At 36.3% G+C, this 25,817-nt stretch overlaps 2 protein-coding genes across 2 annotated transcripts; both read right to left on the bottom strand.

Moving 5' to 3' along the window:
• Window positions 1-1,970: 1,970 nt before the first annotated feature.
• LOC149236179 (uncharacterized) lies at window positions 1,971-3,912 on the bottom strand. The gene is made up of 2 exons (XM_089461528.1): window positions 2,245-3,912; window positions 1,971-2,131 (listed from the first exon to the last, which is right to left on the bottom strand). The coding sequence occupies exon 1, from the start codon at window positions 3,568-3,570 to the stop codon at window positions 2,473-2,475; it is 1,098 nt and encodes a 365-aa protein (XP_089317654.1). The 5' UTR covers window positions 3,571-3,912; the 3' UTR covers window positions 1,971-2,131; window positions 2,245-2,472.
• Window positions 3,913-15,891: 11,979 nt separating this feature from the next.
• On the bottom strand, window positions 15,892-16,507 carry LOC149236178 (uncharacterized). Its single transcript, XM_089368798.1, has one exon. The coding sequence runs from the start codon at window positions 16,471-16,473 to the stop codon at window positions 15,892-15,894; it is 582 nt and encodes a 193-aa protein (XP_089224924.1). The 5' UTR covers window positions 16,474-16,507.
• Between the last annotated feature and the right edge of the window lie 9,310 nt (window positions 16,508-25,817).

The following is a 25,817-nucleotide window of genomic DNA, read 5'->3' as shown; positions in this document are numbered from 1 at the left end:
CCTCCTTGTTCCTCAACTCTCTACATAATGGTAGTTACATTTTTTAAGGATGAATGTCATTAAATTTATCTCCACACTCTTAATAAGCTATTCAAGAATTTATTAGGTGAATGAGTATCTAGAATCTAGTTTTTATATATATATATGCTTTTGACCTATTATATGACATTAATTTAGTTTTTTACCATATAATATTGATTACATTATTTTAATTTTTTAATATACAATCAATATTAACCATGTTATTGGACAATATCCATGCAACATCCATGTCATATTGGATTATGCTACAATTATTCAATAAACTATTTTCAAGGTTTAACATCTAGCAAAGATTTACATTTAAATGCCCACAAATTCAAAGTTTGAATAATCCCTAGTACTTTTTTAAAGTCAAAGTTTGGGCCATCTTTATTTGTTTTTTATAAAATCAAAGTTTGAGCGATCTTTATTTATTGTTTATAAAGTCAAAGTTTGAATTAGGTGTTCAATACAATTAACAAGGTTCACTAAAAATGAAGTTTTTTTCCTTTTCCTTCTGCCATATATATCTAGCATTCAATAAGCCCATGAGTTGGACTCATTAGTTAGTAACTTTTGAGTTGACTTATCATTTGCAAGTTTGACTCATCCATAAATAGTTGATAGATAGTATCAAATTTTGAATAATCCTTATTACTTTTTTAAAGTCAAATTTTGGGCAATCTTTATTTGTTTTTTATAAATTCAAAGCTTGAGCAATATTTATTTATTGTTTATAAAGTCAAAGTTTGAATTAGGTGTTCAATACAATTGACAAGGTTCACTAAAAATGAAGTTTTTTTCCTTTTCTTTTTGCCATATATATCTAGCATCAATAGGCCCAAGAGTTGGACTCATTAGTTAGAAACTTTTGAGTTGACTTATCATTTGCAAGTTTGACTCATCCATTGATAGATAGCAAAAGTAATAACTTTTGAGTTGACTTATCATTTGCAAGTTTGACTCATCCATTGATAGATAGCAAAAGTAATAACTAATAGACATTTGGGCTTGATAATCCAATTATATCTCAAAACCATAGACATACTATCCAACAACTACTCTCCCAATGGTGATGCTCTCTATTCTAAAGAATAAGGCCCTGAAGAATCATGACATTTCTACAAATCAATATTTTACCAAACTGATTTCAGATAAACTGATTTTTCTAACATTTTTTTAATAAAAACATTATGACAAACAATTCCCAACAAAACAAAAAATGTTGCAGCTAAACCTCAAAAATGAGAATGCATTATACTCCAAGTTACAATCAACCGCCCATCCAAACCAAACCATGTTTGACAACACCGTCAAACCTATAGACAATATTAAATTTACTAAACTATTATTTAAATTCTATCAAAAAAAATATCTACGTACTAAAATAGTAATGTGAGGTCATCCCTGTCTAAATATAATGGATCATCAAAGGAACTTGTAGACTTGCAAGGTTCTAAGATCAGCCCAAGGATACATAATCCTAAAATGATTGTGTCATTTGAATACTTGACTAGGGTTCGAGTCCAATTGATAACGACTTCAAATTTTGAAGTAATAATTCTGGAAGAAAATGTGTAGAAAAGTGACAGAAATTGCTTAAGAAGTTAAAACAAAAATACGGTTCTGCATCCAAAAAAAATGCATATATTGGTAAGGGCAATCTGCCATTATATAAGAGATAAGCTTCTCATTTAAAGCCATTAATAACATACATTCAAATAAGAGGCTAGCTCTGTTTATGGTTTGCAAAGATGAAGTCTCATTACATAAGTGTTAAACTACTCATTTAAAGCCATTAATAACCTACATTCAAATAAGAGGCTTACTCTGTTTATGGTTTGCAAAGATGGAGTGCCATTACATAAGAGCTAAACTACTCATTTAAAGCTATTAATAACATACATTCAAATAAGAAACTAACTCTGTTTTGCAAAGATGAAGTGCCATTACATAAGAATTAAACTACTCATTTATAGCCATTAATAACATACATTCAAATAAGAGGCTAACTCTATTTATGGTTTGCAAAGATGAAGTGTTTGCTGTGAAACACGTATGTGCTCAGAGGCAACACAAGTACAAGTAGAAGTTGGCGACACAATCATATCTGTAGTGTGTTGAGTACAAATCAATATTAGCTAATTGCCTTTTTCATGCTGATAAAATGAGTTTAATTATGCATTGAAAAGCAATGAAGGAACGAAAGAGGGTGAGTTGCACCTTCGGTTAAAAGCAATGCCGTTGAAAACGCTCCTGTTTTAAAATCTGCTTCTCAGAACTGTTGCAAGCACGCCTCTTTATTTCAAGATATCCATAAATTGTTACATTCTCTGCATGACAAAAGACTTCAAAAATAAAGGCAGTGAATGAAATCTCATATTGATCAAAGCTGCTCACAACTTCCGTTGAATCCTTTTGACTGAAGCACACTCACTGCAAGTCTCCTTGTCAACAATCAGCTTTCACAGCTTTCTCTCCATAGTAGATACCCCGCAGGACGGAGGAGTATTCGGGATTCCCATTAACATACTTTTCCAAGAACTGTCCGTTTGTGTAAGCAACAATACGTGGAGAAATCCTCTCAGTCTTCAACAGTTGCATGGACTTCAAGGCCTCCATTACTCTATACCGAGGGATTATCCTCCTCTCCAAGCTACATGTCAACAGAGGGGTACATCTAACAATATCATCCAATGGAAGCCCCAGTGATTTGACCAGAAAATCTACAGTCCGTTTCAGTTTTTCCTCTGAAAACCCCAAAATCGTCGGCGTCCCTCTTGAGAGCTTGTAAATTTGTTTTTCGGAGAAACCTAAACTGCTCAATAACTGCAGTTTTCGATCTATCTTTTCTTTCCCCATTCCTAGTAACCCACGCAAAGCGTACCCAAATGTCTTGGATCCCTTCTCAAAACCCAGACCCTCCACCACTTTAAATGACTCCATAACTTTTTCCTCCGTAACCGCGAGGAGACGGGGTTGACTTGCCAATAACTTTGATAATGCATCGCCCTCAATACCCAATCTTTGCAAGACTGAAATCGCAGATTTAAGCTTATCCTCACTCTGATTAAGAATTTTTGAATCGGTATAAAGAAGCTTGCACATATCCTCTTTGTTGATGATAGACCTTAGATAGCTGAGCCTAGACTTTAAGTCCCTTTTGGATTTGTATAAGAAAATCCCAGGGTTGCCAAGAACCACCCTTCGAATCTGAGCAGGGGTGGTCAAACCACATTCACTTAACAACTCCAAACCTTCTTCCAAATCCTGGCTTGGTTTATCCAGCAAGTTCTTGTGAAGTTTATGGACTTTTGAAACATCTTTCTCTGCCATACCGCATTTGTTGATGAAAAAATCTGTAACAACGCCCCCATCTGGTGGAGTTGGGGATGGGATTGCTGTTTCCGTGCAGAATTTGGCGACTTTTATGTGGGGATTTGCATTAATTGCAAGAGGACGAAACAGCGAAATTGGGATCGATACACAAGTTGATACTAGTGCGACTTCGTCCATTATCAAACGTTTCCATATTCGCTGAATAGACATTATTTTTGCAAGAGTGAAATCGCAGATTAAAGCCCACCCTTGCTGAAATTAAAAGCACAAACAGAGAAATAACTACCTGGAGGAGCCCGCCGGAATGGATGTATGGATGAATGTCGTCGTAGATGGTCGCGGCCCGGGGGAGGCAAAATGTTTTGGATTACCAGAAGCGAGAACGGTGTTGTGAGGATTTAGGGTTTTTTTCCCTTAAGTTAGGGTTCGTCCGTGGTAAGATGAGGTTTAGGGTTTTATGAGGATTCAGGGATCCTCGGTCGCATAAATGTGTCGAATAAACGATGTTTTAAGTTAATTTACGCACTTTGGGTGATGTATTGAAAGTGTTCCATGGATTTGATGTTACCATAATCATTGATCTGGAAATGTTAGGTGATTCAACAAATGTATCCGACCTTTGTATATAAAAAGCAATTTTGTAATTAAGGGGAAATTATCTTTTATATATTATTATAGGATTTTTGAAATTATAAGTTAAATTAAAAATTATTAAATTTAATATTTTTTTTTTAAATTTAATAGTCATATGAAATAATATCATTGCCTTTTTTCCTTTTATATTTCAGTAGGATGTCTTTTTTTATATATAATTATTATTTTATCAAAAGTATGTTTTTTTTATTAAGGTATTGGCTTAAAATTTAGTTGTTTTAAGCTATGAGATTTGGGATAACCACTTTTAGTTTTTTTTTTTTGAAATCTATCTTTTTATTGATGTTTATTTATCATTGATACGTTCAAGGCTCAAAACTTGGTTGTCTATAACAATTATTGTTAAAATATGTTCTCATTCCCTAGACAGATCATATATAAGGTGTATGTAGTAACCTTTTGGGTGTCTCTGCCATTTGGTACATATGATCAATGTCAACAGTCCATTCCCTTTCTTGCAAGGTTTGCCTCATCAATTTGCTCTTTCATTCCCCATCAACACAATATTTTGTCTACCAAATCTCTAGAGATTTTGTGGTGACAATGTCCTAATTCTTTTCACTTCCCTTTCCTTCTTGTTGGGAAACAAAGCCTACATTTGATCGTATATCTACTAATGTTATTATTTACACCCTATCATTCACTAAGCAATGATTTTTGGTTTCATCAACAACCTTGATCTTAAGCACCTTTAATTGCACTTGCTCCATGACTCTGGCTATGCTAATGAATTCACTATGTGCCATGAAATGATATGTTTTTTCTTTCTCGCTAGATTTGGGGCTATATCTTATCCTTGTCATTAGATAGTCATATTCAAAGGGAAGCTCTACCATCACCTTATGCTTGGCTCCTTAGCATGATGACCTTTATTATTTCATTATTCTCAGACTTTACATAAAAATCCTCTCATAATATACATAAAGATGCTAAAAATGGAGAAGGGTGGTGGTGGTCTCACACCACTTGATTGGAAATAGTTCCTTTCAAAAACCAATATGGGCTCAACCAATTTGAGCTTTTACAAATCCTTAGGAATGAGGTCTTCTAACAGCTTATCAACATTACTTGCATTTACTTTTTCCCCAAATCTCCTCATGATTTCATAGTTAGATCATCATCACTTAATCACTAAATTGTTGCTCAACATGATTGTACATTTTATATTACTAGTTGAACATTGAATCAACGTATGCAAGACATGTACCTCGTTGTTTTAACCATACATGCTTTGTTCACCATTCCAACATATCATCGTATACATCTCTGGTTAGAGTTCAATTGAAGAAAATAACAAGAAAAAGGGTCTATGGTTATTGTTAGCTTTGGTACTTAGCTCATAATTGTTGCATTCTCAATTTTATGAATGATTGGTGTAAGCAATACTAATAATGGGAGTTACAATGAGAGTGGATTGGTGATGAATTACCATGGGACCTATTACATTCTAAATCCAATGTTGAGCGTTCAACATGATTGTACATTTTATATTGCCAATTGAACATTGAATCAATATATGAATGACATGTACCTCATTGTTTTAAGCATGCATGTTTTGTTCACTGCTCCAATATATCATCATATGCATCTATTATCAGGGTTCAATAGAAGAAAAGAGCAAGAAAAAGGGTATATGGGTATTGCTAGCTCTAGTACTTAGCTCATAGTTGTTGCATTCTCAAGTTTATGAACCATAGGTGTAACAATAATAATGAGAGTTACAATGGCAATGGATTGTTGATGAACTACCATGGGATCTATTACATTCTAAATATGTATTACAAGTTTTCTTGGATTCACCATCATTGCCACCCAAAATCATACAATCTAAGCATATGTTTTTTTAATGATATTCACACCATCGAAACTATCTTCGATGACCCCGAACTAGAATTCCGGTAAGAGAATACATAACCATTTGTAGTTTCTTAAAATTAATTTTAAACAATTTTTCTTAGAGAGTTATAGCAAATAGATGAGAAAAGATTATCCACATCCATCCAATATGTGATCTCATATACATTTTATAAATAAGATAAGATAAGATAATTATATTTATTTCCAACTAATGACCACAAAGTAGGTCAAAGGGACTATTGAGTACAATGATGTTTATACAAAGCGAGAGAACCAAACAGTCTCCTATAAAAGATACAATGCATGAAGTAAATCAACATCTGGCCCTAGCGGAGAAGATCCAAGAGCTAATAGGTTTGAGGATCATACCCATCTCTCCTAACATCTGCGACTGAATGAATAACACTGAAGAAACTCAACAAATTTTGTTGGCCCAATGAAGAGTCGGTGGCAAGCGCAGACTATCCACTAAATCATTTCCTGGGGGGTTCACGCACTGTTGAATGCTGGAGGACCTAGTCCGTCTCCCAGGAACAGATCTGAGATGGATCTGCTGTTGAGATCTCGTGTGGCAGGGTGAGGTCCCACAGATCCTCGCTGATCTGGAATCTGGATACATATTAGTATCAATTGATCTCTTGGTGCCCCTATTTGAAGATAGAAACCTGAAAAATGTCGTGATCCTCTGTGTGGGGTCTGGTCTGATGGGAGACTAAAGAATATGCACTCGGAACCTTAGAGCCTCCTGCATATATAGGGCCAAACATCTCTGATCAGGATACCTGAAAAAATCGGCAAGAGTCTGAGAATCTTTGAACAAGCAATGAAACCTTCATCTGATCTCGTAATAGACAGGGCATCCAAGAATGAAGTGCACCTCTGTCTCCATTTCCTGTAAATGGCATACCTGGCAAATTCAGTTTGTTCTATCCACCTGGTGGTTCGTCTCTACCCGAAGTTTATGAGAACCTACTCTGAACTGGCCTAGAGGAATGCGAAGAGCACGCATCCAATGGTGAAACGTATACTGGGGTCGAACAATGAGCTTGCCTCTCAACTCCAAGAAGTGTTCAGCGTAGAAGGCCATCTTTGAGCACAACCCTCTCGAAGGATTGACTCAGGTGACCTGGACAAACTGCATGTAGATGTCCTCCTTGATGATCTTGTTTAGCTCCTGTCCAGTAGGTAAAAGTTGACCAGGAGCATCTAAGGAATATCAGAAAGGAGGGAGATGATCCAACTGAATTCCCACTGACTCTAAGAGATTTGAAACTCCTGTAAACCAACATCTAGCTCAGTCTGAGGGAGTAGAATGGGCAATAGTCTTAGAAGACCAATATGCCAAGTAAGGATATCAACCCATACCCTTTATCAAGTATGTAAAGCCATGGAAACGATGCAAGAATGAAACCAATCTGAAGACCGTCTCAAGCCGAAAGAGTTGAGCTCCAAACTCTGCAAGGATGATGTGTTGTGGTATTGTTAGTTTGCACCTAATGATGCGGTGGAGAAGAAGACTCTGGACTCTAGTAAGTTGAAGAGTGATGTTTTTGTATCCCTTTATGTATGTGTGTATGTATTTTATATGAGCACTTATTTATAAGTTCCACTTCAAAGGCAAGTTTCTCATTGATACATTTGTGCATTATTTGGGAAACAATTTTTGAGAGGAGTTTGGACCAAAAGTTGAAGTGATTGCTCTCTTTCAATATCTAATATTGCTTGATTGAGTTGTTTTTTTTTTTCTTCTGGCATTATCACATGGTTTAAAATTATGGCCTAGGGGCATCTATGCCATTAAATCACCTAAGGATTGCACCTAGCTTGGGCCACATCATCCCTAACATCGTCGAATTTTTTTTTTGGCATATCCTCCTTAATACCATGAGTTTCAAACCTTGGTTTCCTTAGATAATGAAATCTGTAAGGACCACTTTCAGACTATTCACTCTTTTTTTTTTTTTTTAACACCAAATACAACCAGAAAAGAAACGCATTGAAATTTCAAATTTACTTAGCACAAACATTCCTGACACTCATTTCAGGAAAACATATCATAACATTTACATATGTTTAACTAAGATCAATCGTAATGAAATACATGTGTACCGTTCACCAGAAGGCGAGACTCCACTTGCTCTGCTGTTACTGGTATTCCCTTGTAGCCGGTCACCTCTGCGAGTGAATGATGACGCACTGGATCCGAATGCGAAGACCCACCGGTTCACCTCCCAGCCTACTCCTTGGGTACTCTTCTTCCCCGCGGACCCCCGAGCTGCAATGGGGCTGTACAATGGAGGAAAGCACTAGCTAGTAGAGGAGAGCACACCTTGGCTCAAGAGTCCCCTCTCTAAAATCCTCTACCTCACCAAACTCACTATAGCTTCGTAATCACTGCTCTGACATCATCTCATCCATCCAACAATAGGGTTCCCCAAAAGTTCCTTCTCCCATGGCTTGCCCCTTCTTTTATAGGAGTTCTCATAGGTGACACTTGTCATGTCATGCATAATTAATTATTTTTTTATAATTCAATAGCTTGATTATTCACCCACCCATGTGTCATTCTCACATAAAGGGTCTCCCAAAATTATTTACTTAAATTTTTATTTAAAACTAATATTTTCCTCACCTCAACAAGATTCCTATTTCTTCTCCTAGTTGTCTCTTTATTCCCCCCTTTTATTCCTTAATTTGTGTTTATCACTTTAAGTCAATTAATGAGTCAAGATTTTATCCCCAATCTATTCTCTAATTTAACTCAGGTTATCTCCTAGATGGATATTCTTATGTTGGTTGTTGACACATGGAGCTTCTCTACATTTCTCTAAATTTAATTTATTATTCTCATTTTAATTCACCTTCCTTTTTTCTTAATTAGGTTTAAATTAGTTTAGGATTAATCTTTATCCTTACAATTATGTTTGTCTTTCCCCTTTTTCCTAATTAAACCACATAATCTTCCTAGTATTTTCCAAAATGGAAAGGGTAGAGTTTTTAAGGTACTCTATTTTAAATTCTTCCTATGATCCTCCTTATTCCAAGTTTTATTTTTGATTTAATTACACTGGTTTCTAATCATCATTTACCCTTGATGTAAATTTACCTAGTTTTCATTCCTTGCTTATATTTATTTATTATTATTTATTTTTAATGATTCAAAGGATGCCAAGTTTGGTTGTGCCCTTCAAGAACTTCCCTAGAAGTTCCAAGGGTGCCACACCTAGTAGTTTATTTGTGATGCCAAGGGTGCCAGTTTGGTTGTGCCCTTCAAGAACTTCCCTAGAAGTTCCAAGAGTGCCACACCTAGTAGTTTATTTGTGATTCCAAGGGTGCCAAGTTGGTCGTGCCCTTCAAGAAATTCCCCTGAAGTTCCAAGGGTGCCACACCACTTGCCCTTCAAGCATCCAGTGACTACGAGGGGAAAGTATAGTGCAACGTCATAGACCACTATCATCTCCTATGTTGCCCGCTATAGTGAGACTAATGGTGTCGGGGATCAAGGAATCTGCCTTGATGCGCGCCCCCCGGTAAAGTCCTCATGAGCGACCCAAATTTGGGACCTGCCCTCATGGCATCGTGATCTTCAAGGCGAAGGTGTTTCAACCCTTCCAGCCCAAGTCACGGCGGGAGTGCTAGTGGGTGAGATCAGGGACTCTGTCCCACCCCTCCCATGTAGTTCCATCCACCTGTACAACCCCATCACCCATATGTGGGTCATTCGGTCAAGCAACTAATCTGTGTCTGCAACCATTAACATATCATCAGAATATAGATAAACATATATGGCAGATTTCAAGCTTGACTTAGACTTTAAAAGATAAAATAATACGAATTTTCATCAAACCAGGTGTCATCGACATGTCATATGCGAGTGCCTCTGATGGTTTCCTGCCATACTCAATAATCATCAGTAACAAGGTTTCTCAATGTTAGTCAATTATCATAATAGCATCATTAACAATTCCTAGTCATTCACATCATTTTCCATTGTAAGTCTGAAAAGGAAGTAGGTAACATAGGGGACACATCCCTCATGGCTATCATCAATAATCATCAAATGGAAACATACATAATCATTAAGCTATCAACATCGTAACATCGTAGAGATATAACTATCCATCAAATTTATCCTCATTATGCTTTTAGTAGAGCGCATACATATTCTTTACTACCCTCATCATAAATTCAAATAGAGACCAACTTAACTATTTAATATTGCAATCATCATAATACTGATAGATAAGCTACATAACCATTCATGCTATCATAATATCAATGGAAAGCATTCATAAACATCACAACCATGAATATCTCAATTGCTAATAATAGTGTCATGGGTCAAGATCCTCAATCTGAGGTCCTCGGAGAATAAAGTGTCTAGGATAATGTCGTATTAAGGTCAGGAAACTAGAGTGGGCACTACATACACCCCCTCTTAACAATGGACTTCGTCCCGAAGTCCTCGAAACATAAAGGAAAACGACGACACATATCCTAGGAATCCTTCCTGAAACTCTTGCTAACCTTCTGGTAACAGGTATCTCTGATTTTTAAATTAAGCACTTTTTTTTTTTTGCATAATTTAACTTTAAGTAAAATGTCAATATGTGGATTTACTAGCACAAAAATACAAATAACAAAGCACCAATGAAGAGAATAACATGCCTTAGTTTTCACTAGATCAAAACATATTAGACTGTCATATATCCAAGAAACATGATATCAAGGTCCACACAAACTAATTGCTTTGGATTTACAAACTAACTGAATTATCATCGCATTACACCTCTTACTTACTATACAAGTCCATGTTGACACTGATCATTTCAAAAGAAGCACGTGTTACTCAAACATCTCAAGGAAAATAACTTAGAGCAATGTTTTTCAGACTATAAACTCTTAAGGCACATTGCTCTTGCCATTGGTAGCAATAACATATCCTTGATCAAAGAGACTGGTTGAGGATTTTGAAATTAATGAACCAAAATTCCCACTCCAGGTTCCAATTCATCATCTTAAAAGGAGATATCACTTACAAAAGCTTTGATATAAATTTTCATTCTGCAATACAAAATTTATTTCCTCAAGCACTCAAAAATAAGCAGAATGTTTGTATCATATTTTAATAACCACTCCCAATGACTACTTTGTTGTCTGAAATAATATGTTTATTTTATTTTTCATTTATCATCTAACAACCCAAAAATTTGTACAAGGAACAAACCAAAAATAGATTGCTTCAGTTGATAACTCTAAAGCACTAGTGTAGAGAATTGAAGCAAGATAATATAGATTCAAACTGTATTAGTTAAAAGCATAGAAAGGATTTTTAACGATTAAGGGTGTTATTAATACTAACATTGTTTTATCCCCAAAAACAAGATTCATTTCAAAGCTTTATCTAGAGAGGAAACGAATAGACTCATAAATACCACAACTCCCTAATGGAAGTAAGACTCATCAGTATTAAAAATCTGTGTTTTAAATCAAAGGATCACCATAGCAGATTGAAATAGGGAATAGAATAGACAGCTTGGGATTTATTTTCAGCGATAATAAGAGACATTAACAATCAAGGTTCATAAGCTATGTTATTAGAATCATTTAACATGTTAGGAAACTCTATCATAACAGAGGAATACTTTAGCAGAAATGACATTTCAGCATATCTGGAATCTTTTAATCATATGATAGATGAAGGAGCTAACAGTAAAGGCCTTAAATTCAACCTCAATGACCAAAACATTCGAAAGAAAGCCGATTCCAATATGAAACAAGATTGCTGGCGAACATATAAATACGCTGCATTTTCGATAGATTGAAAATTAGCAAAATCATGAAATCAGCATTTGGCATGCATCTACCCCATGCCAAATGGAATGTCTTAAATGAAAACCAAATAATTTTAGAAGTATTTATACACAACTGGAAAATTTTACTGTATAACAATCTTTATTAGACTATATGGTCTATTTAGCAAAGCAGTAATTTTAACCACGCATCGTCTTTCATGCTAAAGTAAATGTCCTTAATGATTGGATGTAAGGGTGGTGGTGAGGTGGGAAGCCCCTACACTTGCAAATAGTACAATAATTGGGACACTGGTAATGTGAGACCGGGTAAAAGTACTTTGTCAAACAGCAGAGTACGATACAACATGCAAATTCCCAATATGGTTATGCTAAACCTGCTACTTCTATGGTGGACGCTTTAACGCCTTCTCAAGACCTGGGAATCACTCAAAGCTCGTAGATTCTCACTCTATGATTTTACATAACACAAAACCATGCACTATATACCAAATATAAGGACCATATAGAGACTATACCAAATGTGAGGATCACATCCAGACTATATACATTTTTTTTTCTTTTTCACATTTGATTTGGCTTTGCCTCGAATCTTCCTTGTCTCTATTCTTAGGCTTCTTTACAAATTCAAAGAGCACCAAGTGCCAATATCATTTGAGAATTCTTTGGTGTCTGCAAGTCCTAATCTAATGAACTTGCATGTTGCTCTGTTGAGTTATAAAAACACTGATCCAATATGATGATTAACTGTGGAAACCTACATGCAAAAATGGTTAGAGTTTGTAAAATCTAAGGAAGACAACAGTGCTAGTGTGGAGAGCTTTAAGATTATACCAGCTTGTGATAAGCTGTGAAAATGTACATGTATTCATTTCATATATATATATATATATATATATATATATATATATGTATGAAATTTCCAGCTGTCCAAATTTGTGTAACTGCAGATTTGATTTTCAGCTCGCATTGTCCTCTTAATTGGATAATTTCCAGTGCTTGTTGTTTATGTTGATTTGACATAACATGGTGCTGAAATTGTTGAGGAATTTAACATATATCTATAAGATTAAGACAAAACAGATTCTCTGCTGTAAATAAAGTGATCTCACATATGCTTGGAAAAGTGTGCCCTAAGCTTTGAAACTTGTTGGCATATGTTTGGTTATCTTTTCTCTTGGGCTTCCTAGAATGCTGGGTTGAAATGAAATAAAATTGTCTGTTGCATGCCACCGTAAATAAATATTTCAGATCTATTCTCTCATTCTTATTCTTTCTTATTTGTCCTGATGATGGACCCCCTTTGGGGTTTGAAACGTTGGCAGAATGAACTGAAAACTGTGGATAATCCGGATCATGAATCAAAAAACTTCCACATAAGCCTAAAATCTAACATTTCAGATCTACTCTAAGGCTGAAGTTCATAGGGATTAGAGCAAGGAAACCTCTTGTGTGAGGTGAAATTTCTAAATTTGCAATAGAGGTCCCAACACAAATTTTAGGGTTATAAAATTAGTCTAGCTCCAAATGTGAAAAACAATTCTCTATTTGATTTCTGTATGCTCTATAAGACATCTTATTTGTTTCTGCAGATTAGAGAAGCTTATGTTTTTAGTTTGCTTATTAATTGCTCATGAAACAAATTCAGTTCATCAAACCAACCCTTTTTATTTATAAAAATTAGTAGAATTTCATTAATTGCCTAAGGCCACAGACTTCTTGCTGTTTCAGGCCTGTATTTGTCACCCAAGTATGCCAAACTTGGTAGATAGCCCTAAAGTTCATTTTATGAAGTATCACTTTCTTCTAAGCTTAAGGTCCAACTATATACTCAGAAAACACAAACAACAGCATCAGAAGCTTTGCAAAGTTTCATTTCGCTGTCAGATAGAAATATAATTTTATGGACGAAGCATTGCAATAGCTAAACATGCTCCATCTAAATGATGGCTTAAATGGATCGCTATATATTTACTTTCAGACTTAATGCATCTACTTCAAGTGAGTTCATTCTTTGAATTCATTGTTCACATTTTTATTGCCTAATAGTTCTCTGAGTTTATCTCTTTACCACTTTCAAGTGTAGCCTTTAAGGAAATGGGCTCTTTGTTTTTGAATGGTTGGAAAGGCCAGGAAGGATGGAAACATGGATATGGTAAAGCAGATAGAGTGTGCGCTAAAAGTGGCAATGGATGAAAAAGGGAAGACATTGCGCCCAGAAATACAACTTTTAAATCAGTTATTACGGAAAAACAAGGCATCAGAACGGTCAGCAACATTCACAGGCAATTTTAGAATACGTGAGAAATGGCAGCTACTTCTTTGAATTGTTAAGAGTGATGAACAAGGATGTAGAAATGCAGCTGGATAGTCCGCAAAAGTCAAAGCTTCTAAAGCGACTTCAAATTATCAGGACTGAAGCAGATGAAATCTCAAGGACACTCCAACTCAACCTTAACAATAAATTAGAATACTAAATTGTCTTTCTTGGGTTCCAAGCCCACTCCTTAGGGTACAAAAACCCCAAATCAGGTGCAAAGCCCACACACTCACTTTGTGGGTGTTTCTCTCTCACGAGCCTAGCACGAAGGGCATGTGACAGTACCTCCTGATGCTACCCAATTTCAACAACTAATGCTACAAATTTCGAGTTTGCTAGTTTTAAATTGCAGATTTAGTATTTATCAGATCTACACTTCATCACTTTCCCCATTGATATGAAATTGCAGTATCCAGTGTCTACACTCTTGATCTATATACCCCTATACCTTGAGTTTTCAAAAATCTTAAGCTATAATTGGTGTTTTCTAACTTTCAGTTTCTACTGAAAGGTAAACAATGAGTACAGTTCTGATCTTATGAATTAAAAACTTAACACTCTATCAGTGCTTATCATTGATTTTTTTTTTTTTCATCCAATGAATGGAGATGACAGCAGTCTGAGGGACGGAGTTTACAGCATAGGATTACAATAACGTCAACCAAAACGAACATTAGCAGCACCTTTGAGAGTGGCTACCCATGAACAGCCAAATTAGCAGAGTGATTCGTAAAGTGAACTTGAAATTGTTATAACCACTTTTAAAATTTACAAGTGAAGCATCAACCAGTATTAGTGTACTTGCCTCAAAGTACTTTAGTAGGTATGAGCATGTGCATCAATGATAACAATTTGGTAATAGAATAAAAGGCAGATTCAATTTTATTTACTTCTGTCAAAGTATATTCATTTTTGAAATAGAAGATATTAGTACATGCAAAGAATATAAGCACAATAGTTGTATTATGAAAAGCATAGCTCCACAAGCAAGAAAACAACATCTTCAATCTTGATCAAACTATCCATACAAATTAATGCACTTACAAGCATGCCTGCGGAAGAAGGTTCCCTTGTGCTTAGCATCTGCAAGCTTGTAGCTACCAGCAAGAATATCCATGATGAGAGTTGCTAGCTGAGACATTAATGTCATTGGTTCAATACCAAAATCCATCAACTCCCTAGTCCTTTTTACTGTTCTGGCTGTGTCAGATGATAAGGCCAGCTCCAACAGATCTAGCAATTTGTCATCAGAAACAACTCCAACCAGAAAGTTCATGTATGTCCAAGAGTGAAAGTTTTTGAGGGTTTGCATACGAAATTTCTTAATGTATGCTCTGAACTTTCAATATATTCTTAACCACACCACGTGAAAAATCACCAATTGAGATGATTTTCAAGTAGTACCAATGGAGATGTGTCCTTTGCAAAAGAAAAATGAAAATTGCATTTCATATTATTGATCAGCTATAATGACCAATATCTTAGTTAACTAAGATCCAACACTAAAATATATTTCACAGGTATCTTAACACCCTTCTATAAATCATTATATTTCGATTGTTTTTCTATACCCTCTGCAGGCGACTATTTGCAGGTGGCCCAACACAAAAGAGTAAATTGCTTCTAGTTAATTTCATTTACGGCTGCAATAGGAGGTATAGCAAAGGAGTTATTGGTATTAAATCATTTAAGGCTAGGAGGTTAGGGACAATAGCCGTGCTGGAATTCTTTATTTCGTAATCAAGGCATTTTGATGTTGGAGAAGATTGATAATCTCTTATAATAAGAAGCAGATTGTTCCTTTGTGAAGACATTCTTGTACCAATATTTAATATTAATGTCAACTTTAGATTATTCTTGTAAGTGCACATGACAGTCAGCCAATGCTTAAGATTGAATGATATGAATACTCACCAAGCGATATTTTGGAGCACGAGATGGAAGTTTCAGGTAGGCCATGTTTTCAACTTTGTAATCCCACAAAAATGACATATGATGAAGCCATCGATCTTTTGTTATAGATTGTGCATTGCCACCAAATTTACGATCCCCAAGAACATAGTCATGCTCTAGTAAGTGGAAATCTGCGACTCCTTTAAAAATAGGAGCATAAAGTTGCTCTGTCCATGACATAATGGGTCGAGGAAAGAGCTGCAGATTCGGAATGGAACCTCGATTGCAGATCAAAGTCACAAAAATTGTGTCGCTATCAACTATGACTGTGCCTCCACCACTGAACCGCTTAATCAAGGGAATCCGATCACGTAAGACATGGTGCACTTCAATCAGCTTCTCTGGTTGCCCTGAAATGCCCATGACGATGGTAGGAGCATCGGTGCCATCGTTGATAATACACCAGTTGTGCGAAGTGGTGCGAAGCAATCTCTCCTCCAAGTGCAGTTGCTGCAAAATGGGCAATCCTTTCGCTCTCACGAGGTTTATTGGAGGCAGGAGTCTCATCATTACCATTACCAAAACCTAAACCCCAAACCACCTAAAACAAAATGTGTTGAGTTATCATCCTCTGTGTCCATCGGATGAAGAGATCCTGCTAATCCCTGATAAACATTTTGTCTGGGTGTGCGCGTCTGAGCGCCATTTATGAGCTGGTACTGTCAGTTATTGAATTACAGCGATTTGGGCACCATGGAAGCAGCAGAGTTTTACAAGCGGCGCTGAATGGCTTCGCATTGCGTTTAATTCCATGGTTTCTGTTCAACGAGCCACTCAGGTATTTGCCTGATTTTAATTAGAATAGGCTATATTTAATCTTGTGCCTCACAGTTATTGTTTATGCAAAGTAAAACAACTTCTGCATACTGGCGGGGCTTTGCTTTAGCTCAAAAGCCTTCCCTGCCCTTATTATGATAATAGTTTCAATAACTTGTCCGATCCATGTTCAATTCGTATGACGTTTTGGATCAGAATTCCCTGGATCCAATCAGGTAAGGATAAAAGAGTGCAGGGGATGAGAAAGAAATTTAATGCCAGTCAAGTCGTCAATGGTGTGTTGGGTTAAGTCGTGAAATTTTCGTATTTTTTTATTTTTTTATTTTTTATTTTTTAATTCAATCACAGCTAAAATTGACGAATTTGTGAGCAGAGATTATTTAAAATTCCCCGCCAGACGAAATTGCAAGGGATAAACGAAGGAGGAGGTCGGAGTTCGTCATATTAGTTAGAGATTTTCATCATATTATTTAACAAAACTAGCCATACATGCATGGGCCCATAGGCCTCAAGGGTTCAACATAGCTCTGATACCAAGTGTAAGGACCACTTTCAAACTATTTACTTTTTTTTTTTTTTTTAATTCAATCACCGCTAAAATTGAGGAATTTGTGAGCAGAGATTATTTAAAATTCCCCGCCAGACGAAATTGCAAGGGATAAATGAAGGAGGAGGTCGGAGTTCGTCATATTAGTTAGAGATTTTCATCATATTATTTAACAAAACTAGCCATACATGCATGGGCCCATAGGCCTCAAGGGTTCAACATAGCTCTGATACCAAGTGTAAGGACCACTTTCAAACTATTTACTATTTTTTTTTTAATTCAATCACAGCTAAAATTGACGAATTTGTGAGCAGAGATTATTTAAAATTCCCCGCCAGACGAAATTGCAAGGGATAAACGAAGGAGGAGGTCAGAGTTCGTCATATTAGTTAGAGATTTTCATCATATTATTTAACAAAACTAGCCATACATGCATGGGCCCATAGGCCTCAAGGGTTCAACATAGCTCTGATACCAAGTGTAAGGACCACTTTCAAACTATTTACTTTTTTTTTTTTTTTAATTCAATCACAGCTAAAATTGAGGAATTTGTGAGCAGAGATTATTTAAAATTCCCCGCCAGACGAAATTGCAAGGGATAAATGAAGGAGGAGGTCGGAGTTCGTCATATTAGTTAGAGATTTTCATCATATTATTTAACAAAACTAGCCATACATCATGGGCCCATAGGCCTCAAGGGTTCAACATAGCTCTGATACCAAGTGTAAGGACCACTTTCAAACTATTTACTCTTTTTTTTTTTTAATTCAATCATAGCTAAAATTGACGAATTTGTGAGCAGAGATTATTTAAAATTCCCCGCCAGACGAAATTGCAAGGGATAAACGAAGGAGGAGGTCGGAGTTCGTCATATTAGTTAGAGATTTTCATCATATTATTTAACAAAACTAGCCATACATGCATGGGCCCATAGGCCTCAAGGGTTCAACATAGCTCTGATACCAAGTGTAAGGACCACTTTCAAATTATTTACTCTTTTTTTTTTTTTAATTCAATCATAGCTAAAATTGACGAATTTGTGAGCAGAGATTATTTAAAATTCCCCGCCAGACGAAATTGCAAGGGATAAATGAAGGAGGAGGTCGGAGTTCGTCATATTAGTTAGAGATTTTCATCATATTATTTAACAAAACTAGCCATACATGCATGGGCCCATAGGCCTCAAGGGTTCAACATAGCTCTGATACCAAGTGTAAGGACCACTTTCAAACTATTTACTCTTTTTTTTTTTAAACAACAAATACAACCAGAAAAGAAACGCATTGAAATTTCAAATTTATTTAGCACACACATTCCTGACACTCATTTCAGGAAAACATATCATAACGTTTACATATGTTTAACTAAGATCAATCGTAATGAAATACATGTGTACCGTTCACCAGAAGGCGAGACTCCGCTTGCTCTGTTGTTACTGGTATTCCCTTGTAGCCGGTCACCTCCGCGAGTGAATGATGACGCACTTGATCCGAATGCGAAGATCCACCGATTCACCTCCCAGCCTACTCCTTGGGTACTCTTCTTCCCCGCGGACCCCCGAGCTGCAATGGGGTTGTACAATGGAGGAAAGCACTAGCTGGTAGAGGAGAGCACACCTTGGCTCAAGAGTCCCCTCTCTAAAATCCTCTACCTCACCAAACTCACTATAGCTTCGTAATCACTGCTCTGACATCATCTCATCCATCCAACAATAGGGTTCCCCAAAAGTTCCTTCTCCCATGGCTTGCCCCTTCTTTTATAGGAGTCCTCATAGGTGACACTTGTCATGTCATGCATAATTAATTATTTTTTTATAATTCAATAGCTTGATTATTCACCCACCCATGTGTCATTCTCACATCAAGGGTCTCCCAGAGTTATTTACTTAAATTTTTATTTAAAACTAATATTTTCCTCACCTCAACAAGATTCCTATTTCTTCTCCTAGTTGTCTCTTTATTCCCCCCTTTTATTCCTTAATTTGTGTTCATTACTTGAAGTCAATTAATGAATCAAGATTTTATCCCCAATCTATTCTCTAATTTAACTCAGGTTATCTCCTAGATGGATATTCTTATGTTGGTTGTTGACACATGGAGCTTCTCTACATTTCTCTAAATTTAATTTATTATTCTCATTTTAATTCACCTTCTTCTTTTCTTAATTAGGTTTAAATTAGTTTAGGATTAATCTTTATCCTTACAATTATGTTTGTCTTTCCCCTTTTTCCTAATTAAACCACATAATATTCCTAGTATTTTCCAAAATGGGAAGGGTAGAGTTTTTAAGGTACTCTATTTTAAATTCTTCCTATGATCCTCCTTATTCCAAGTTTTATTTTTGATTTAATTACATTGGTTTCTAATCATCATTTACCCTTGATGTAAATTTACCTAGTTTTCATTCCTTGCTTATATTTATTTATTATTATTTATTTTTAATGATTCCAAGGATGCCAAGTTTGGTTGTGCCTTTCAAGAACTTCCCTAGAAGTTCCAAGGGTGCCACACCTAGTAGTTTATTTGTGATGCCAAGGGTGCCAGTTTGGTTGTGCCCTTCAAGAACTTCCCTAGAAGTTCCAAGGGTGCCACACTTAGTAGTTTATTTGTGATGCCAAGGGTGCCAAGTTGGTCGTGCCCTTCAAGAAATTCCCCTGAAGTTCCAAGGGTGCCACACCACTTGCCCTTCAAGCATCCAGTGACTACGAGGGGAAAGTATAGTGCAACGTCATAGACCACTATCATCTCCTATGTTGTCTGCTATAGTGAGACTAATGGTGTCGGGGATAAAGGAATCCGCCTTGATGCGCGCCCCCCAGTAAAGTCCTCATGAGCGACCCAACTTTGGGACCTGCCCTCATGGCATCGTGATCTTCAAGGCGAAGGTGTTTCAACCCTTCCAGCCCAAGTCACGGCGGGAGTGCTAGTGGGTAAGATCAGGGACTCTGTCCCACCCCTCCCATGTAGTTCCATCCACCTGTACAACCCCATCACCCATATGTGGGTCATTCGGTCAAGCAACTAATCTGTGTCTGCAACCATTAACATATCATCAGAATATAGATAAACATATATGGCAGATTTCAAGCTCGACTTAGACTTTAAAAGATAAAATAATACGAATTTTCATCAAACCAGGTGTCATCGACATGTCATATGCGAGTGCCTCTGATGGTTTCCTGTCATACTCAATAATCATCAGTAACAAGGTTTCTCAATGTTAGTCAATTATCATAATAGCATAATTAACAATTCCTGGTCATTCACATCATTGTCCATTGTAAGTCTGAAAAGGAAGTAGGTAACATAGGGGACACATCCCTCATGGCTATCATCAATAATCATCAAATGGAAACATACATAATCATTAAGCTATCAACATCGTAACATCGTAGAGATATAACTATCCATCAAATTTATCCTCATTATGCTTTTAGTAGAGCGCATACATATTCTTTACTACCCTCATCATAAATTCAAATAGAGACCAACTTAACTATTTAATATTGCAATCATCAGAATACTGATAGATAAGGTACATAACCATTCATGCTATCATAATATCAATGGAAAGCATTCATAAACATCACAACCATGAATATCTCAATCGCTAATAATAGTGTCATGGGTCCAGATCCTCAATCTGAGGTCCTCGAAGAATAAAGTGTCTAGGATAATGTCGTATTAAGGTCAGGAAACTAGAGTGGGCACTACAAAATCCTCAAAATCCAAGTGCACTAGCAAAATTTGAAAAATAGAGTGGTAGTTGAAAGAACCTTGTAAGATTTGGTGAGGTAGAACATTGTGCAATCTAAGCTTGTTTCCAGAGGCATTAGATAAAAACCTAATAAGAAACTACAACTATGACTCAAAGTGTGTGGTGGAATGTTCAACCTAAAAACCTAGAGATTCTGCCCTAGGTGAACTCTAGTATAAGTATCCGAGAGAGCATTGAACACAACATTGATATGTGGCTAATTGTCATTAATATCAGCTCAAAAGAGAGTTGTTGAGAGATAGTGTTGATACTAGATGTATGGAGAGATTGTTGGAGTGTATAAATTAATTTTTTATAATGCACATTGGTTTGGAGTTTCAAATTCAAGTTTAACTGAGAGAGTAGTTCCCATAACAAATTTGCTCAATGAGAGTAAGAAGACAAGGCCACTAAGAAGAGCCTTTTTGTAGTGGATTTGATGGTAGATATGATCTTGTATGGATGGATTCAAGTGGAAACCACCAACCACACCACTTTTAGTTAGGATATTGATGTAAATATTGGCCTGATGTAGTAAAAGATTGTGATCTAGGAAAATGATGTTGATAGACTAACCCTAGAGAAAAAGTTCTTTGATTTTGTAGAGTGTATCATATGAAAGACTAGAGTGTTAGAGATGAAATGCTAGCCATAATCATGCAACAATAATCGTAGATTTTTTTTTGAGGGAGGACATGGTAGATTGAGTTGGGAGGAGAAATTGACATGGATTTTCAGGGAATGCACTAGATGGCTGGGTTTACATAGGCATAAGGGTCAGTGAGATATGGTTTTCAAGTGATAGGTTTGAAACCATGAAGAATGATTATGGAGGAAGATTTAGTTTATTTTCCAAACTAATTATTCACTAAAGGACCAATACATCTTATCCAACCCAATGGATAATCCTTATGGTCCTAACTCTCCCTCAATATTGTCCATGAAGATATGGTCCCAACCTCTAGAAGAGGAGATAGTAGCCATCTTAGGAGAACTAACTAGAGCCCAGGCCAACAACCAAATTTGAAACTTAGTATCTTTATGTGATATAATGTTAGACTCAGTCGATCAATCCCATTATGTAATCAAGCTAGATCAAGATGGTGTTAGCCAAGCAAATTTTGAAACATTTTATGGCTTAGGGGGATGTGGTGAGTAAATGAATGTATGGAAGCTCAGGAAGAATTAATTATTCAACATGGAGCTCCATGCAAAGGGAAGATGAAGTATTGCCCAGATGACCTATGTTATTGTACCACAACGTGAAACTAATAGTTTAATCACTCTGAGCTCTTAAGAATGAGTGATTCAAGCAATGAAGGTAGAAGCAACTAGAACCATCCGAGTACTAGAGAAGGAAGATCATGAAAAATCATTTACCCGATCAAAGGCGATCCCAGGGATGGGCATGGACAATGGAGCAAAACTACATCTCAACAATATGCTATATGTTCCAGGTTTGAAAAAGAATTTACTCTCAATTTCTTGCTTAGAAGATAAAGGTGATAGATTTGCTTTTGTAGATGTAAAGGTTTTGGCTTGGGTAAATATCCAAGCATTGACAAAGCTACGAAAGTCAATCTATATAGAGTATTAACACCATCTCCTCAAGCCCTAGTTCACATGGAAATCAATCCCATTGAACTATGGCATAGAAGATATGGACATTTACGTTACAAAGTTATTCCCTCTCTCAATAAATTGGTAAATGGCATTCTCAATATTAAAGAAGATCGTGAAGGAATATGCAAGGGATGTGCCTTAGGAAATAATACAAGGAAACTATTTACTAGCAGTGAAACAAGGTCTAAAGAAATATTGGACCTTATCCATTTAGATGTGTGTGGGCTTATCTCTGACAAATCACTTGGAGGTCATATTTATTATGTAACCTTTATTGATGATCACTCTAGAAAGACATGCCTTTATCTACTCAAAACAAAGGACGAAGTATTTGAAAAGTTCAAGGAATTTAGGTCTGAAGTAGAGACCTTAACCGAAAGAAGAATAAAGACTTTGAGATCCAATAATGGCGGAGAATAAACTTCAAAAGAAATAATTGCATATTGCAAAGAAGTAGGAATTAAGAGGGAGCTCATTGTTCCCTACAATCTTGAACAAAATGGAGTTGCAGAAAGGAAGAATAGAACACTTGAAGAATGTATACAAACAATATTTCTTATTAAGATATTCCTAAATTTCTATGGGGAGAAGTTGCAATAACTGTTGTATATATACAAAATAGAAGTCCTCATAGAATCCTCGATAATATGACACCGGCAGAAGCATTCACAAGAAGGAAGCCATGTGTTGACCATCTCTGAATCTTTGGATGTCCCACCTATATCCATGTTCCAAAGGAAAAATGAAAGAAGCTAGATTCTACAAGCATTAAAGGGATTTTTGTTGTCTACAATCTTTCTTTAAAGGCGTGTAGAATCTACATCAAGGAAGGAAGACATATTGAAGTAAGTAGGGGCATTATATTTGATGAAAATCATTCCTACAAAAGATCCAAAGATATTCCTATTGATTATGATGACAAAGACATACCACTATTCGAAGAAGAAGAGCATCATGTCAATCCTACTAAAAATCAAGAAGAAGAAGGACAGAGTGATCATATTCAACCTGTGGTCATACCATACACAAGGAAGAGGCGAAATTGGTTAAAAGCTACCCTTGAATATGTTGAAGGACATGGCGTTGCGAAAGGAACTTTTAGAGAAAGCAAAAGACCAAAAATATATTATGGATATGCTGCATACATGACAAAACTAATAGAAGTTGAACCAATTGTTAAAGAAAGTGCAACTAGGTTTAGTATTTACAAATGTAATTTTGATCTTTGTACTTGTCAAGAAAAGAAATATTATTTTTGTAAATTATAAGAATGAGTTTCTTGCTCATTCCATAGGTCTACGAAAGTCAAAGAATCAAAGTCATGTTAAAGATCTCTTCTTGAGCATGAATATGGGTCAACCTAGTGTCAAGTAGCCCTCCAAGACAAGCACCATCCTCCAAAGAAAAATATTGTCAGCAAAACGATGTGAAATACAGTCAAGTCAGCGTCAAAGTATTTATAGATGACACGTCGACTCAATAAAAGGACACAACGGTTCACTAAGTTCACGTCGGCTTGCATACATGGACTAACACCTATAAATACACAATTGGAGTAATCACAAGAGGACATAACTTCGGATCACTATGAAAATTCGATGGCACAGTAAGGTACAAGATATCGGTGATAAGCACAGTGACGTCTTCGCATAAGATCTCCGAAATCTCAGGCAAGCACAGTGACACATAATCTCGGGTTTCTCTGTGATTTTTTGTGGTAAAAAGGACTTCAGATACCTCTGCTATCTTCGGTGATGATCACAGTGAAATATAACAGTGTCATGACCATGGTCTCTTCTCGATTTCAGTGACTACTATCTCAGAAGTTATAGTTTCGACATGCATACAAAGAACCTCAGCCATACTATGTCTCGACTTATATATATACACAGTCACAATCTTGATCTCGCAGTCTTGGTGTATCTATGATGGAGAGGATCATATAGTCTTGGCATATCATTAAGACATAGTCGTGATCTAAGTATAGTCACAACCATGGTCTTAGGGAGATCTTTGTAGTAGTGCAACAAGATGACACAGTAATGCTGGCGCAGTTGAGACGATGCAACAATGATCTATGTGAAGATGGAGTAATGGTGAAGAAGCAATGATCTCATTGTCATAATGAGTATCTCAGTAGAGGCACAATAATGTTCTCAGTGATGACAGCAGCAAGGAAGATCTTAGTGGTGCAGTGATGATGAACTCAACAATGACGAAGAAGAGGATTGGTGTCTTGGTCTTGGAGTCCCCTAATAGGTCAAGGGTCAAGGTCTTGGTATTCGTTAATTGGAATCTCTATAAGAAGAATTTTGTGTGGGTTTCCTCTACAAGAGGAAGAGGTTTTGGCCCTAGCAGAAAGCCAACATCTTGTGTTCTTGTCTCTTGTATTTTGGTAACTGTTTGATGAAATAAGAAATTCACATACTAATAATATCAAGATAAGATTGTGCTAATAAGAAAAAAGTTAAAATACCTCACAAATAGTTATCATGTGAAGAAGAATCACATAAACTACATTTGAGGAAGTTTCTCATCAAGAAGTATGGAAGAAGGTTATGCAGGAAGAATATCAATCTATCATAAAGAATGGGGTTTGGAAAATTGTTTCTAGACCTAGTAACAAATCGATTGTCACCTCTAAATAGATCTACAAGATCAAGCATGTTGTTGATGGAAGCATAGACAAGTACAAAGCTAGATTCGTTGCAAGGGGTTTCTCTCAAAAGGAAGGCATAGACTATGAAAATACATTTGCGTCTACCGCAAAATATACTACAATAAGATCTTTGGTTTCATTTTTTGCAACAATGAGATGGAATATCCATCAAATTGATGTAAAGACAACATTTTTGAATGGAACCATCATTGGAGAAGTACATATTGAACAACCTAAAGGCTTTGAAATAAATGGCAAAGACGCTCATGTTTGTAGACTCAACTTATATGGTTTGAAGCAAGCTCCTAGGGAATGGTATGCAAGAATGGATGCATACCTTCTAAGAATTGGGTTCGTCAAAAGTTTTGTTGATCCAAATCTCTATATCAAGGTCGTGGATAATGAGCTAGTCATTATTCTACTATATGTGGATGATCTATTTATTACAGGTGTAGAGTGAAGAATACAAGAATGCAAGAAGATGTTGGTAGCCGAATT

Source organism: Pinus tabuliformis, chromosome 8 (genome assembly GCF_031772625.1).
Source record: "Pinus tabuliformis cultivar Carrire ecotype Pingquan chromosome 8, CPIR1, whole genome shotgun sequence".
In the NCBI taxonomy this organism is placed as follows: Eukaryota; Viridiplantae; Streptophyta; class Pinopsida; order Pinales; family Pinaceae; genus Pinus; species Pinus tabuliformis.
The sequence above is the reverse complement of the archived record's forward strand: the minus strand, read 5'-3'. Positions and strand labels throughout refer to the sequence as shown.